The 18,092-nt window shown below is 37.6% G+C and overlaps 1 protein-coding gene across 1 annotated transcript in view; it reads left to right on the plus strand.

Moving 5' to 3' along the window:
- FBN2 (fibrillin 2) overlaps nucleotides 1-18,092 on the plus strand; it is a 247,395-nt gene that overhangs the window by 121,856 nt on the left and 107,447 nt on the right. Inside the window, exons 9-11 of the mRNA XM_012807203.1 lie at nucleotides 6,403-6,555; nucleotides 8,015-8,248; nucleotides 9,162-9,299. Of these exons, the coding sequence (XP_012662657.1) occupies nucleotides 6,403-6,555; nucleotides 8,015-8,248; nucleotides 9,162-9,299 (525 nt within the window). The remainder of the gene's footprint in view (nucleotides 1-6,402; nucleotides 6,556-8,014; nucleotides 8,249-9,161; nucleotides 9,300-18,092) is intronic.

Consider the following 18,092-nt stretch of genomic DNA (forward strand, 5'->3'; position numbering starts at 1 on the left):
CACAGTGGCATCATCATAAACGTGAATCATGGTAATGACTATACCTTGTGATGTTCAGTGTAAATATGGGCCTGTGAAACCCTCCCAGTATCACTGTAGACTCCCAAAGATTTTTTTTATCTTTTTACTGTGAATCTTCATCCTTTCAATTGAAATTTAAATCCACATGTCTTCATTATAGTACTGATGTAATGTACTCGATATTATTTCAATCTTCTCCTTTATGCTTTCTGCTTACCTTATTTTTTGTACTTTTTTCTCTTCTTATTTCTTAGATTTATTCAAGCCCCCCAGCGCACAGAGTCCCTCCATACTTTCCCCTTTAATAGTTAATATACGTTATATAAATAAGTTATATACTTTATTTTTATAGTTTTTCTGGCTATCCTAGATGTTTAAGCATGCACATGCAAACTAAAGTCAAACATTAACCTGTATGTTTTAACCACACCTAAACAATAAAAGAAAAACAAAACGAATAAGCTTTTTGATCTTTCCCTCTGAACTTTTAAACTTCAAGACTACTGCCATACTCTCTCTATATTTGACAGATTATTCATTGCTGTTTAATTTCTTAGTGCTTGTTTAGATTTACTCACATATTTAAAATAATACTTGCTCATCATTTCTTTATGCATCTCAAACTTCCTTTGGGAATCCTTTTCCTTTTGGCCAAAGAACCTCTTTCGAAATTTTCTTTACTAAAAACCTTCTAATAAAAAACTCTGGTTTTGTTTTCTGGAGAATGACCTTAACTTGCCCTCTGAGGACATGCTTTATCACAGTGCAGAGTTTTAGGTTGACAGCTCTTTTATCAGAGTGTACTGAAATGCTATTCCATTGTGTTTTGGCTTTCATTGTCGCTACTGAGAAGTCAGCAATTGATTTTTTTTTTTTTAATGCCGTTCCTTAGCAGGTAATCTCTCTTGCCTGTCCACCTATTTTTAAGATCTTTATCTTTGTAGTTCTGTAGTTTCACAGTGGTATGGCTAGCTGTGGATTTCTTTTTATTTTATCCTGTTTTTTATTCATTGGACTTCTTAGATCTTACAACATTGCTAGAAAATTCTAAGACAATTTCGGCTGAGTATTGCCTTTTCCCCATCTGCTTATCACTCTCTCCAGTACTCTTCTTAGATGAGGCATACAGGTGAACACTGCTTTTCACTCTCCCTTTGATTTCCTTATCTTCTCTTTAACATTTCAATTTCTTTTTCTCTCTGAGCTACATCGAAGATAATATATTCATAGATACTTACCAATTCAGTAATTTTCTCCTCCTATGTGTGCAGTGCCCTTGTTTGATGTATCATTTGATATTTAATTTCAACTGTGATAGTTTTTGTCTATAGACGTTCCATTAAGCTCTTTTAAGTCTGTTTGTCCATTGTTGGCAGCTTTCCCCCATTCATATCTTCAGAGTTTAGTTGCTTTAAACATATTACAGACAGTGTAGTTCCTACTTTTAAATTATTCACAATTTTAAATAATTCATAATTGTCAGAATTGGTCTATTTCAGTACTGGAAATATAGTTGATTCAGCTAGTTTTTGTTTATGGGGCCTTGTTTCTTTGTGCGTTATTATTATTGTATTTATTGTTGGGGGGACAAAGATCCAGGTTACATTGATGGCATTTGTTAGGTAAAGTCCCTCTTATAATTGTGTTTGGTCCCCAAAAGGTATATCACACACAGTCACTCATCCCCCCACCCCCTCCCTCCTTCTATCTCTCAGCTCTCCCCTTCCCCCACCCTCCACCACGTACTACTGTGTTTCCCTGAAAATAAGACCTACCCCCAAACTAAGCCCTAGCAGGATTTCTATGTATTTGTTAAATATAAGCCCTACACTGATAATAAGACCTATGCAGTGTATCTGCATAGCCATGTCATGTGTTTCAGGGCAGAGCGGTAAGAACGACTGGAATACCTTTTATCTGCTACAGCTCCTTTCTCTGAGCCATTTGCACTTGCACAAGTGGTAACCGAGGTCGCAGGCATCCTATTATGCGCGTGTGAATGGCTAGGGGAAAGGAATTCACGCATCACTAGTGCCAGCCCCACCAATAAGGTCAGCTCTCCTGTCAGGTTCCAGGAGAAGATGACTTAACTGTATTTGAATAAATGTAGATTGTTGTATTATACTTACTAAAAACAAGACATCCCCTGAAAATAAGCCCTAGTGTGTCTTCTTAAGAAAAAATAAATATAAAACAGTGTCTTATTTTGGGGGAAACACAATGTGTCATCAGTTATCCTCATATGAGAACACATAGGATTCATGCTTCTCCATTCTTGTGATGCTTTACTGAGAATAATGTGTTCCACTTTCATCCAGCTAATAGGATGAAAAGGATATAAATTGTGCATCTTTTTTAATGTCTGAATACTATTCTATGGTATACATATACCACAGCTTGTTAATCCATTCTTGGGTTGGTGGGCATTTAGGCTGTTTCCACATTTTGGCAATGTAAATTGAGCTGCAATAAACAGTCTAGTGCAAGTGTCCTTATGGTAAAAGGATTTTTTTCCTTCTGGGTAGATGCTCAGTAATGGGATTGCAGGTTATTATTTATTTTCCTGTTAGCAGATCCTTTTTCTTGGAGTTTTACCTATGGGAATCCTTTGAAGTTTCCGTCAATATTAAGTCCTCTGTTTGTACTGGCTTTTCCAAGTTGAAGTATTCCTGCCTTAAAACCTCTTCATCTTGTATTCTTCTTTTGAAGATTTTCAGACAGAAAACCTAGTACAGATTGAGACAACAAAGCTGTTTATGTGAAGAAGAATATGCAGTTATAGATTTTTGGGAAAGATATTTCTTTTTCCTCCGTACAACATCAAGGTAGAGACAGGCAAGTTTCTTAGTTGCTCCCCATACTCAAATACTAAGGTGTAGCTCTTTGGAACCCCCACCCCCCAGTATGAGGGTTTCCTCATATGCCCTGGGCCCTTTGAAACCACCAGAGTCTAAAATTCAGAGACTCTATAGTGTTTAACCAAAGCCTAAAGGTGACACTTAACTGCACACTTACCTCATAAGACTCTCATTTTTACCTCATTTGCTAAAAATTTTAATTGTCTTTTCATGCCAGCTGGATAACGTATTTCTTTAACATTTTCATGCCAGCTGGATAATGTATTTCTTTAACTTTTTTAAATATTTTATCCAGGATATTTTGATTGGGAGAGACATTCAAGGTCACTAATCCACTATTCTGCAAGAAGCAAAAATATGTATTGTTTGATTTCATTATCCTACCATTCCTATTTCTTAAGCAAGAAGAGTTAAATATAGTTGCATAATCAAGCAGTTAATAATAAGTTGGGATATAAACCTAGGTCTCGGCAGTGCCTGTGGCTCAAAGGAGTGGGGCCTGGCCACATATGCCGGAGTTGGCGGGTTCAAACCCAGTCCCAGCCAAAAAAAAAAACACCTAGGTCTCCTGGCTCAAGGCCATTTTTTTTTTCCAAATCTTATGCTACAACCTTCTGCTTGCAGAATCCTTTTGTTGGTGGAATTTTTTTCTGCAGTAGCCCTTGGTCTCAGGGATTCGAAGAATGAACCCAGGGACAACAGATCAGTGGTAAGATAGGATTTATTCCATAGAAAGGAATACAGAGGGAAATAAAAAGCACTAGAGCAGTGGTTCTCAACCTTCCTAATTCCGCAATGTATTTTCATTGTTAAAAAGGGGTCGTGACCCACAAGTTGAGAACCACTGCACTAGAGCTTCTAGCAGAGTGAAAGACCCAAGTGGGAAGTCTCTGCAGTGGGTCTTTTGTTTAGGGGTATAAAGTCTTGAAAATTACACTTGGCCAGGACTTGGTAGATAGAAGACACCTTTTCAATGTTAATGAGTGTATTAACAAATGAATGTAGTTCCTTCAGCTGCAGGCAAAATGGCCACTTCAGAAGAGGCCCTTCAGACTTACAAGACATGGCCTAGGCCTAGGGGACTTACATGAAATTGCCCAGGCCTAGCAAATGAGGGGTCCCTGTCCAGCCCTGAATGGGGGAACCCTATATTAATTCAAGAGTTAAACGTAATCATTTCACTTTGTAGCATTGGTTGTGTTTTGTAACAATAATGACTGTTGTTAAAAGTTTTGGACTTTCTTATCTCAATTTACATCTTTTTCTTTTGAGCAGTACAGCTATTGAGTAAATCTAGAATATGATCCTTTGGGTTCCTAGAAAGAATATTCCAAAATTGTTCCCTTGGATCATTCTTAGGAACAGAACCTACCTGTGAAATTATTTCCAGTGGCAGCCTGTCCACACCCAAGTCAAAAGTTTTTTAAATGTCTGGATTGTCTTTAAGTACACATGTATGCATCACATTTAATGTTTTTTTTTGTTTGTTTATTTGGCTTTAGGTATACTGAGGTCTTTTTGGACAAATGAAAGAATATGTTATGTTTTTTACAAGGAGAATCTTAAAGCCAATTAATTTATTTCATGATAGCTTAGGAGCAACCTGAGGCATATTGTGGGCCATTTGATGAAATAGTGTATTTAGTTTAAACTCTGTATCTAGTGCTAAAAAATGTAACATTACCTATTAATAGAATTACTTGCAATGAATAGTTTCATCTTCATTGTTGATATGCCTAATTATTGTAGTACATCTTTCTATTTATGAATATAAACAAAACTTCTTTGAAAACATTTTGATAAAAGTTAACTAAGGTCCCAAGGCCGGTAGATTGCCCTGAGCTCACAGGTTCAGGAACTGCCTAAGCAAGAGCAAGATCCTGTCTCTAAAAATAGCCAGGCATTGTAGCAGGTGTCTGTAGTCCCAGCTACTTGGGAAGCTGAGGCAAGAAAAACACTTGAGCCCAAGGGTTGGAGGTGGCCAAAAAAAAATGTTAACTAAAGTCACAGTTCTTTCTCAGTTAGCAGAAAGGCAATTTCAGTTATAAACCCACAGAGTTTACAGATGAGATTGATACTTTATCCCTACACAATGTTGCATTTTATGCAGTCTTTTGTAACCATCATTACTTGTCTTTTAACCTCTATTGTTTTGATCCATTCTCTACCCTGCTGCCAGAGAGACCTCTATTGTTGTTCTATTTGATTATGTCACTTTCCTGTCCAAATCCTGCAGACTCCTTACCATGGCAGTCCTGCCAAACTGAGTCCTCACCTTACTTTACCTCACAGTACCTAATAGTCAGTTTCCCCTAGTTCTTGAAAATGCTTCTCCAAGTTTCATGGCTTAGAATAATGCATATCCACTGAAAAGACACCGATACACATCTTTAGCCTGGTTATTCCTACATTCTAGAGTCATCTATTTTCAACATCCTCAATATAATGTGTTTTAAAGAAGAGTCTTATTTTGTGTCCCCTAATTCTGCTTCTTCCCTTGCTTCTCATCCACTTCTCAGCTGTGAGAGTAAAAATATTTGGAAATTTCGAACACTCTGTTTCTCTCATGCCCCACACATAAGCAGCTTCCCTTAGCTAAACCTTCACATCCTGTCTGCCACCTGCTTGCTCTCATCACTTTCACTGCTGCCACCCTCAGCGAAGCCACCACCATCTCCCACCAGAATGTCTTCAGTGTCCTTGTCACTGGTCTTTCTGCTCTCAATACAGCCAGTTCTCACAGCAGCCAAGCAGATCTTAAAAATGCAACCGTTCATTGTCTTTACTCTAACTGTAACCATCCACAACTCTCATTTGACTCTACCCCAAATCCAAATAAAATCTCAGTCCTTCCCTGATGGCCTACAGGGGTGTCCATGAGAGCCTTTGCTGTCTCTCTGAGCCCATGTATTTCCTCTCTCCCTTTTTCTTGCTTTTCTCTAGTTACATTGGCCCCTTGTTCTTCATACACATCAAGCCCATTCTCTTCTCTCTCAAAAGCTGCTCTTTCCTCAGATACTTCATGGCTCATGCTCTCATTTTAGTCAAGTCTCTGTTCAGATGTTACTTTCTCAAATTGCTTCGGATAGTCTTTCTAAAGTAGCACCTCTATGAGTCAGATGTTTCTGTGTAGCGGACAGCCACAAAACCCTACTGGCGTATAACAGCACGCTTCTCCAGGTGGGCTGGAGATTGAGGTTGGTGTTGGTTTCTTCAGGCTCCACCTTTGTCTGAATTCAACTTCTCAATTCAGATTGTCCTCATATCTGCTCCAAGGCTTTCATTTTTGTATCCCTGGACAGGTGTGTAGAACAGTTGCTCCGTGCATGTCTTCTAGCTAGATGAGTAAAGGAATGAATAAGTGCACAGAAATTAAGAGAAAAAAGGATTGCACTGATATAGTAGAGATAAGTAAAATAGTTTACTTCACCCGCACTCCTATATTTTGGGAAATGATGCAATGATTGCCATAAGAACCCAAAGTAATTCTGCCATATCTCCTATTTTATTTTGATATGTTCAGATCAGAGAACAGGCATGTGTTTCTCTGGGCTGGTGAACGGTCGCTGTGCACAAGAACTCCCAGGCAGAATGACAAAAATGCAGTGCTGCTGTGAGCCAGGCCGCTGCTGGGGCACCGGAACCATTCCTGAGGCCTGTCCTGTCAGAGGCTCTGGTGAGTGGCTGGCTGCTGGCCACCTCAGGATAGACGTTTTAGGAAAATAGTAGCAATAATATAATTTGCTCTTCTCCTTGAAGCTAATTCGCATTTGTATTCTATTAGTTTCTTCAGTATGTCCTAGGTGTTTCATGGGGGAGGTGGTTATTGTTTATTTGGGATCAATTTTGCTAACACTAAATGTAGTAATATTAGACAAGTCCCTGAAACAGATCAACTTGGTTTTGAGCAGCTATTTTTTAAAGGATATTAAATATCAGTATTTCAGTTCAGGTTTTAAACCTCCCTATCTTTCGTTCCAGAGCTTGAATGTTTTTGAATAACAAAGTTTTACATTTATTTATACTTTATTTTAGGAATACTCACAGTTTATACTGCCCAATCCTTAAAGATATTCCTTCTTTTTTTTTTTTCTTGACCTTTAAAATTAATGAGCCAGGGGTATTAAGACTACCTCTCATTAACGTTGCTGTATTAACTACCATATAAACGAGGCTACATTGGGAAATTAGAATGAAAGAGAAAGTAGCCCCTCTTGTTATGTGTAATATGAGTAGTAAAGTACAATTAATGTTTATCAAGTAAAGATATCTTGATATCTTATATTGTTATTTTCATCTTGAATTAAAAATCATGAAATATAGCTAAATGTTTGAAATATTCTTAAAGATAATACCAGTATATACTGTGATGGAGAAAAAAACATCAAGGCATATTCTTTATTCTTTCAAATTCCCTAAGTCCTAAGATACTAAAAACTACTAGTTAAAAAAAAAAAAGTGGAGACAATACCCACTAAGTAATTTTGGAATTTCATAGTTCCACTAGTGATAAATAATTAACCTTTTTTTTTTATTTTAATATGGTATTCTAATCCTGAAAACAGTTAAGAAATAAGACAGTGGTATTCTTGCTTCTCTTCATTCAACTTTGGCACTTGGACAAATCACAAATTTAAAATCTTACTATATTTTGTCTACTATTAAAATCCACATTACAAAAAAAATACTGTTCTGGAGCCATATTAATACCTAATTCCTTCAAGGAAAGAAAAGAGATAAGAAAATGTATAAGTGTAATACTGACAGGGGTTCAAGTAAAACCAGATACATGAAATGAATTACCTAAAGCTTTAGTTGTCGTCCATTCAAGTCAATTCCTTGCATTCACAGTTACATCTGGAATTTTATGAGTTGCACTTTGAGGCATAAGATAAAAATGCACATATAAATAATTCTTTGGTTCTGCAACTTGTTAAAATAATGTGGAATATAGGTTTCTAATTTATTCTGAAACATCTATACCTTTCCCGTTACTACCTGCATTGAAAACATCAAGATAGCATCTTACTAATATAATCTTAGTATAAGCTAAAATAATCTATTACAACATGCTAATGGCTTTTATTATGCAAAAATATATCCATTTGTGTTTAACTAAACTTTCTTTCTTCTAGAGGAATATCGCAGACTTTGCATGGATGGACTTCCAATGGGAGGAGTTCCAGGGAGTGCTGGTTCCAGACCCGGAGGCACTGGCGGGAACGGCTTTGCCCCAAGTGGCAATGGCAATGGCTATGGCCCAGGAGGGACAGGCTTCATCCCCATCCCTGGAGGCAATGGCTTTTCTCCTGGCATTGGGGGAGCTGGCGTGGGAGCCGGAGGACAGGGGCCCATCATCACTGGACTAAGTAAGCAATCACTTTCCCTTTGGACTCCTTAGTTTTCTACCTCAAGTGATACTGCAACATCTAACATTTTTTATTTTCTAAAAGGGCTGTGTGTGCAAACCTAGATCAGGGTCTGAAATGCAGTAATACTAAATTTAGGAAAATGTAGTAGGAAAATATTATTTTTCTGTCCCATAAACCTTTTGCTAAATTGGAGAAAAGAATGTGTGACCCAGGCGTTCTTTGAAAATATAAATGAAAGCCTGGTAATGCTACAATCGAATTGACGCCACCAAAAAAGGATGTTTTGGTTCCAGTATATTTCATTTGGCAGCTTGCTGCTGCCCTATTCATGCACCCCGTGAATTATTTTCCAGAACTATTTCTCAAGTGAGATAAACTGAGTGTCTTGCTCTGTGCTGGTCCAAATATCGTAATACACCCATCTTTCCTTTCCTCACCCCTTTTTGTTAAATTGCTTAAGAAATGGAGAACTGTGGGCTTCAGACCAGAATTGGCATTCATGCACTTGACAGCTAAGTTCCCTCTTTTCAAAAGCACTTCTCTTGCTAATAGTATTGAATAGTGTCCCGCTGTGTTATGTTTATTCTTTCTGGCATATTTCCTATTACTATATCTGAATACTTAGCTGCATTACAAAAAAGAAATGGAAAGCACTCAAATGTACGGTAGAACATTCCTGAAATTGTTAAAAGACTTCATTATGGGCAGAGTTTCCAGATGTGTAACTTAACAAATGCAGGTTACAACCATCTGTCTCCAGAGTATATTTTAGGTCTTCCACATGAAAGTTTTATAGAATATTGTGGGCTTCTGATAGACACCTGGTTAATTGGCTGTTAAAGAAACTTGTTAAAAATCAACTCTGCACGTTGTAATCATGAAATATTCCTTGGGCTTTAATTTTCCATAGCAATCCTGAACCAGACGATAGATATCTGTAAGCACCATGCTAATCTCTGTTTAAATGGACGCTGCATACCTACCGTCTCCAGCTACCGATGTGAATGCAATATGGGGTATAAGCAAGATGCAAATGGAGATTGCATAGGTAAGTTCATGATTGTTTAAAGACATTTAATAGATTCTTTTTAATAGACTATAGGATCAAATTGGACTGAATATGATTTTTTTTTTTTAAAAAAAGTCTTGAGGGAAAGATAATTTCCAAGCTGTCTCTCTCGGTGTATGTTGTTCAATTGTTTCCTTGAAAACTAAGCTGAGCTAGAATTAGACTTCAAAATTCCTTGCCCTTTCAGGTCCTAACTATCATGATTTCCCTCTCTGATTCTCTCTGTCTTTCCTTCTTAGAATGTTTTACTCTTAATATAAAGATGAAAAGGAATGTACATAACAATGATGAATATATTTTGAAAACAATTTATAGAACCTAAATCTATTTTTAAAAGATAAAAAGACACCAATGGGCTACTCAAATCTAATACTCTTGTGTGGTAGTTTTTAAATGTCTTGGCCTCAGACCCATTAAAACTCTTCATTATTGGTTATATCTATCAGTAATTTCCTTATTATTAATAGAAATTAAGGAAAAAAATTTCTAAACATTTATTTATGCATTAAAAAATGGTAATAAACCCATTGTATGTCAACCTATGCAATATTTTTATAGATCGTATTTGTCTATTTTATTGTTCTGTTTTATAGAAAACCTATGTTTTCTAAAACAAGTATTGAAACAGATGTCATTGTTTGGGATTTTTACAAAGCTCTTTCATGTCTGCCTCAACCGAAGCCATGCCGGCAGATTATTTAAGCTGTTGCAGTGTGTTGTTTTGATTGAAGAGCACAGTGAAAATCCACTGTGGATATTCAGCGATACTCCCCTAAAACTCAGCCAGGAGTGATTCTTATAGCTTAGTTGCCATATGGAATCTGGTATTTCCTGTACCTTGAATGGATTTTATAACCTGCATTGGTCATTTGAAGTATAATGGCTCACTATTATACAGATCCTTCCAAAGTTGACATATATCACTGTATGATATCAAAAAATCACCTTTGATAATATAGATTATCACCATAGAACCCATCATAAACCCCTTTTAATATTGGGAAGCTGTCAGTCACCCAGTGTTGGATACTCTTTCTGAATTCTGTCACTTCGAAGCTTGGATTTTAACTTCGACGTCAATGTCCTCTGTTGTTTTTCTTAAAGTGACAGCTCACTTTGTTACTTTCAAGGAAAAGTCAGCCACTGTCACAAATGTGAATAACTGCAATTTGTGTGTCAGTCATTCTTCAAGCAAAAGTAGTATTCTGTGGAAAAGCTGCTAATTTAGCACAAAACTCAAACAATTGCACAAATGTTTTTCCTTGAGACACCGATGGTGTTTCTGTCAGCAACAATATGTGATGTTCACTTTGTCACAGAGATACTAAAAAAGTATACTCAAGGGTCAAGGTCTAATAGAATTAGTTTTTACTGCTTCATCAATTACCGTAGAATCTCTGTAAGTTGACCACCCAACAGACAGTAACAAGCTGGTCAACATATGGAGGGGTCAACATAAGGACCAGGCCGGCTATGCCGATCCGTTCATGTGGTGCATGTCCAGTCTATGAAGTTAGGTCAGCTTGAGGAGGTCGTCAGTGTAGGGAGGTGGTCAGCGATGGAGGTTCTACTGTATCTTCTTAAGTGAATATGTGGCTGTTGTTTTTTAACACACTTTGAGTTCACAACATTGCCTACTAGGACTGTTTGGTGCCATTGCTATTATTTGTGCTAACACACACCATCATCGCTTTTGTACCATCATTCAAAAGCTAACACAATAAAAAAAAGCAGATAACTTCTTTTTTATTTTTATTTTTTCTGCAGTTTTTGGCTGAGGCTGGGTTTGACTCCACCACCACCAGCATATGGGGCTGGTGCCCTACTCCTTTGAGCCATAGACGCTGCCCCAGATAACTGCTTAATATGGTTAGGAAAACCATTTTGATTTAAAGAACCCTCCTGAAAGGATCTCAGATGTGTAGGACTGGGAACCAGACCCTGAGATTGAGAACAGTCGCTTTGCAGTTCTATGGCTGAGTCTCCAACATTCTTCCAGGTCATACCCAAATAGTTTATCAGGGAGAGAATTGTGTGGAACTTACAGAGTCAATAGTAGCCTGGACGTTCTGACTCCCCAGATGTCATTTTAATTGATTTGCACTCACAAGCTATGAACTGTACCATGGTAGCACGGTGAGAAGAGAGGCAGTGAAGGACACTGAATCCAATAGGAAGGCACGCAGCAGTGAGGGGTGACAGTACTATCTGCAAAGACTAAGGAATTTCCCTTCCGGGCTAAGAAAATGAATACATACCACATACTGTTCTTCCTTGCCTGAGCTATGAACCAGTTGAAAAAACGACAGAGACCCCATGGGTATCACAGGAAATTCTAAAGATTCTGAGAGTCACAGCTGTCTATACTGTTTAGGGTCCCCATATGTGCTTGCATGGTTTGATGTCTTGAGTAAGGGGCATGATCCCAGGATGTACCCTGTATGTTCAGTCACTAGTCAAAGCTGTGATTGATATTTTCAGCTGTGACTTCATCAAGAACCTTGGTTTATCCAAGTGGATTTCTGGTCCCCTGATGCCACTCTTTGAGTATTTTCTTAGACCATGCACCCTGTGTTGAAAAATAAAGGGTTTCTAAGCATTGTTTACTAAAAAGAAAAAAACTAAACAAGAAAATACAGCTCTCAATGTGGGCTGTGCAATAGCCACCAAGAGTCAGAAACCATGCCTAGGTGTTGATGCCAAAAAGACACTAAGCTCAAAAACACAAGGCTATATTGTTTGTTAGATTAACCGTGGTGTAAATGGCACACATATTTTAAAATCAGATTTATGGTGGTATAATTGACATGCAATAAATGTTGTATAATTGAAACATACAGCTGAATAAGTTTTGGTGTGTGTCTGTGCCAGTGAAATCATGACCACTGTCAACGTAATGAACATATTCATCACCAAACTTTGCTGTAGTGAAATGGTGATTAATTTATCTCTCAAGGATAAACTTTTTTATATAGGACTCTCTTTAATCTCTCTACCTTCTTTTTTCTTCCATCTCAACCCCTCCCTACCCTATTCCCAGGCAATCACCAGTCAATCACCAGTACATTAGTTTGCATTTTTGAGAGTTTGATATATAAATGAAATCATACTTTCACATACACCTTTTTGTCTGGTTTCTTTTACTCAGCACAGTTATTCTGTGATTGATCCATGTTGTACTGCGCATACATTATTTGTGTTTTTGCTGGTGAAGAGTATTTATTGTATGTATCTTCCATAGTTTGTTTATTCATTTTGCGTGATAGGCATTCATGTTGCTTTCAGTTTGTGGCCTTTACAAATAAAGCTCCTATCCACATTCACATACAAGTCTTTGTATGGACATTTTGTTTTTCTGAGGTAAATACCTAGGTATGGAATGGCTGGATTATATGGAGAAATACATTGGTTTTAAGGAAACTCAGTTTATGAAAACATCAGTTCCTTCACAACCTCGCCAGTACTTAGTAGGGTTGGGTTTTTCCGTTTTAGCCTTTGTAATAGCTACACAGGGATTTCTCATCATGGTTTTAATTTGCATTTCTCCAAGAATTCATATTAAAGAGATATTGATAATCTTTTCACCTGTTTATTTGCCATCTGATACTTCTTTGGTAAAGTGTCAGTTCCAGTCATCTTCAGTTGTTACTGGGTTGTTTTCCTGTTATTGAGTTTGGAGGATTCTTTATATACTCTGGATGTGTCTTTTAGCAAATATATGATTTATTCAAACTTTCTTCTAGTTGGTAGCTCATCGTTTCCTCTTTTGACATATCTGCTGATGCACAGAAAACTACAATGATACCCAGGTTTCTGCCTGAGCAAAAGTGGGTATGTGATAGTGGCATTAACATGCAGAAAAAGGTACAGGTTAAGGAAACAGCTACTGAGTCCCTTGGCTATGTTGAGTTTTGGTGTCTGTTATTAATTATAGAGGCCTAATGCTAAGGAGAGTATTCAGGGCTAGAGTTATACATTTAGAAGTCAATGTCATATAGATATCTATTAGTACCATAAGGGTAGATATCGTCACCTAGGCTAAAGATAAGATAACAAAACTGCCATGGCTGGGATCTGTCAAAGGCCCTTATTCTAGCTTTACTCTGTTAATAAAACAGAGCACTGGAGAGGAGAGAATTGCACAGAAAGAGAATGTGCATAGGTGAACCTTCATCTAGCTCAGAGTGTCGGAGAGACAGTAAAATAATCTAAAAGCATTAGGTCACTGAACCTATGCAAGGGTACACCTCCCAGAGAACAGTAGTGTCAGGTGTTAAATGCAGTAGAAAAAACAATCGAATACAGTGAGGGAAAAGTATTTATTGGATATGGTATGTAAGAGGGTTTCGATCATCTTTTTAAGAGTGGTTTTAGGGTGAAGGTTAACGGAGCCATTTTGAAATTATTCTTTTGTTCATTCATAATATTGGAAAATTATCGTATATGTATTATACATATTATATGTATTAACTAAATACTAGGTTTGGGTTCCAGTCTTCTGTTAAACGTTATAGAAGAGAGACGGGTACAGAGAAAGTATCATAATTTTTGTAAGTTAAATTAAAACGTCTAAGGGCACTATGATTATAAAAGAAAATGTAGGCCAAATAGGATACATTGGAAAACGGAATCCTTCTAAACTGTGCACAGCTTTAGGATCAGAGTGATTAACTAAGGCTTAGCTCAAGTTTCAACTACGCTACCCTAAAGAATACTAGTCAGAGACCCGATATAAATAGTATACCCCAGGATCACATAACAGAACCATAAGCCATAGAACCTGGCCCAGTGGACACAGGTGGTGTGTGAGTCACACACCACCTGAGTCATGGTGTTCCATTTGGAATACAGTGAAATACAGGTATGTTTTTCTTATAATATGGCTTGAAAATGATTTTACTACCACAAATATGACTATAAGTGTGCAATATATAAAATATCCCCTCTGGCATGTGACTATCTAAGAAACTGAAATTTGGTGAACTATTAATATATGTTTTCCCATTAATATTTGTCATTATATGATGCACTAACCAACAAGTAAACATACACCCACAATTTAATATTCTGCAGATTAGTCAAAGACCACCAGTTATTTCAGGTTAGCACACGGGGTGCACCCTTTGTCCTCTTGTAGAACGACTCTACCCTGGGGAGGGATATTTGTGAACCATTAGTATAAAGATAAACAAGAATCAGAAGCTCTTTCTCTGTAGTCATGCTGCTGCCCAATTTTTCAAACAGGGATCTACTAGAGCAGTGTTTTCAACCTTTTTTATCCCAGGGCACACTTGAACCTCTAGTTACTTCTGTGGCACACTTAAATTATGTTGATCAAACCAAAAAAAAGAAAAAGAAAAGAATATACCTACCGTGCTTTGACCTTTTTTTCAAAAATAATTTAATTAATGATCTATAAAAATTTTCACAGCACACCTAAGATCCTTTCATGGCGCACCAGTGCACATCGATCACCCACTGGTTAAATCACTGCACTAGAGTATTTAAACCCCTGGAAAATGGCTTGAATGGCTTTTCTCAATCCTCCCGAGGGAGGCGCAGAGTCAGTACCACCCTCGGTTCACACTAAATGAGATAATTGCATACAGTGAATGTCTTAAGGTAGCAGGGTCTAATTTTTCCCAGACCCCAGGTGAGAAGGGATGCTGCCACTTCTGTTTTACTCAGCTCTGTCTAATGTAGTATTGGGATGGTGTCTCTGCACAGTTAATATGGTGAAACTTCTGTGTTTTACCCAAACATTGTTACTAAGGTCTCCACCCTCTCCGGGTCTCATGGATCAACGATCAGTGGTACAAAGTTAAAACCCTCCTGGCAGAGTTATCTTTCTGACTATTGTCATTCGTAGAGACATAACCAAGTATTGGAGCACGTTCTCAGGAAATGAGTTTTTAATATTTTTAATTGTTTATTCTTTCTAGTGTCAGCTTTTGATCCGTTTGTGTTGGAACTTCTAAACAATAAAGGGGATATCAGAAAAAGGGAAGAGGAAACGAATTATCTCGTGTTATAAAATTATAGGAGCCCAAGATAAGAGTTAGAACTTTCAGTGGGGCCAGTGCCTTGAGTAATAACAGCTATCACTGCTACTTGGGAACTTTTTTTTTTTTTGGATACCTGATGAAATAGTATAATTTGAAAGGTGATACCTGTGTTAAAGCTTCAAAAACAAGGAAAACAGAATTAGATCCATTTTGCTATTACGGGAATTACTTTTGAGGCCTGAAAACAGCTCTGTTTACTCACCTCACCTTTTTCTGCCTTTCTCTTGAGAATTCTACATTAATTTTTTTTACTCTTGATGTATTATCAGCTGCTAGTATCAATGGTTTTAACTCAATTCAAATCATTCTGTTTTGCAATAGTAAAATGTAATTTGAGGCATCTGTTTCTGGCAGGCTACAGGCAATGTTAGAGTTTTTAGAAATAAAAAAAAAAGTCTTTTCCAAGGTAGTGTATAATGTCTTTTTCATGTGAAAGTACTCCTTATCCCTAATAGTATTTGAGAATTTAACCATTTTTATAATCAACATTTTGATTCAACAACAAATGATTCAATCAACATTACAATCCACAGTTTCTTCATTTATTTAGGAGTTTAAATACCATGAATCTTGCTAAAAAAAATACTCAGCCCCAAGGGAAACATAGAAATGGAAGTGTAGAGACTGTAGTACTGCAGCACTTCTGTTCCGGTAAATAACACAAACAAACGTCGTCCCCTGGCGGCCGTTAACCATGAGGCTCGGAATAAAGCAGAGACATGAGATGTCTGTTTCCGAGGTGGCACTGGTCATGTGTGATTAGTCTAAAGCTCAGTAGCATACCATATCGTCCCAGAAAACAATGTAAAACAAAACAATGAAGTTGGGCAGCACCTGTGGCTCAAAGGAGTAGGGTGCTGGCCCCATATGCCGGAAGTGGCAGGTTCAAACCCAGCCCCGCCAAAAACTGCAAAAAAAATAAAGTTTTAAAGTTAAATGGAATTGTAAAATCACTAATAGTTTGCTGAGACTATTTCGCTTACAAAGAAGAAATAAGGGAAGTATTGTATTTTCTCTGTGTGCTGATCCTTGATGAGGTCCTCATGGGGCCACAGAGGCAGAAATGCATTGGGGCACTAATGATGGCAACAGAACTGGCAGGGCTGTCATAGCAACGAGCACTGGGAGAACAGTCCTGACCTGTGAAGTGGCTTCCCTAGAAGCTTCCCTCCGGAGGGGGGGGTACCTGGGCCCTCAGGGTCTTCACTAGAGCAGAGCTTTACCTTGAGGCTTCTGGGAAGACATAGCTGCAACTCTTAATTGCTGCTGTTCACGCAGAGAACTTACTTGTCTTCAGCAGTGCCCTGCAGGTGATGTTGTGTCTTGGGAAGTCCGTTCATGACACTTTATACGCCAGCTAATGCTCCAACTCTCTTTTTTCTCATTTTGCTTCATTCCTTTGGCTCAGTAGAATTGATGTTATCAACCGAAAGCTTAAATGTAAGTGAGTCTTAAGGGGCTGAAGGGTATTTGGATGATCTGAAAAAGCATTTAATCCCGTTATTCATTGTTGCTTTTATTTTATTTGTTATGAGGTTGTTTTTTTTTTTTTTCTTTTATACCAGGAAGGGCTTAATGGCGTTCAGTCTGAGTGTTTACATAAATGAGGTTGGTGAGTTTGAGAGAGTACAGTTCCTCCTTTAAGAACATCTGTGCAAGGAGTAATCTGTTTATTAAAAAGCTAAACCTGTGAATCGATTTTATTGTTGGGCTCTCCAATTTAACTGAAATTGGATATGCTAACGGCTTTGACATGTATGTGACATGGCAAATCCTTATGCCTTCACCAGCTAGCTAGGTTTTGAATTTGCTAGCTAGCCTTCAATATAATTAGCGGACATTGCTGAGAGAAGGTGGATTCTGTTCCTGGCACTGGCACACGTGCTTTCTGGGAATTTACTGGTCCAGGCTACTCAGGCTGTTGTTTGCTATTTCAGTCCCCGAATTCTGCGATAGATTTGCTTTTCATTAAGCTTTAGGAGGCCTTGAAGGAAAAACAGTGACTTACTCACATTTTGAATCCAAAATATTATTAGCATAAAACTTCATTTTAGGCAGAAAATCCCTGTGCCAATTTTAAGATCCTAAAGAAACCTAAAGCTACTGAAAGTAATAGGATTTGTTTTACTTCCATTTTCTTCCCCTCATGTCTGTTACTTCAAAATATCCCTTATGCCTCGGTGCACATACAGCTGTATATAGACACAAGTTCACAAAAAAGTAATACTAAAATAATATCGTAATCCATCAATCTCTTTAAAATTAATAGTAGTGGCAACATACAATATAAATATGTATCTTTAGAAAGCTTTTATTGTTCTTTTGACGCTACTCTCAGCCTCAGAGAGGTTATGAATTGGCCCAGGTTGCTCTAGGTAATGAGTGTTGCAGCCCATTGGAATTCACGTTGTCTCTTTCCAGAGGCCACACTTTTAACCATTAGGCATTATTCCAATTGAAAAATTCTTATTTCCTGCTTAAAGCAAATTCTCATGTACTCTCCGATAGACAATGCTTTTGTAAATCTTCAGACTGGGCTCTGTATGTATTTAAAGAAAGGAATTTTTCATTCATTTATAAATACACTGCTATTTAGACTATTACCACTGACTAGCCTTCTCTCGAATTTGGGAGGGCTAAATGTACTTTAAACAAACATCTCTACAAATGGAGTGAAGTCTATAGTGGTTTCTTTTGCTGCTCACAG

Source organism: Otolemur garnettii, unplaced genomic scaffold (assembly GCF_000181295.1).
Source record: "Otolemur garnettii isolate 467f Iridium unplaced genomic scaffold, OtoGar3 scaffold00003, whole genome shotgun sequence".
Classification (NCBI taxonomy): domain Eukaryota; kingdom Metazoa; phylum Chordata; class Mammalia; order Primates; family Galagidae; genus Otolemur; species Otolemur garnettii.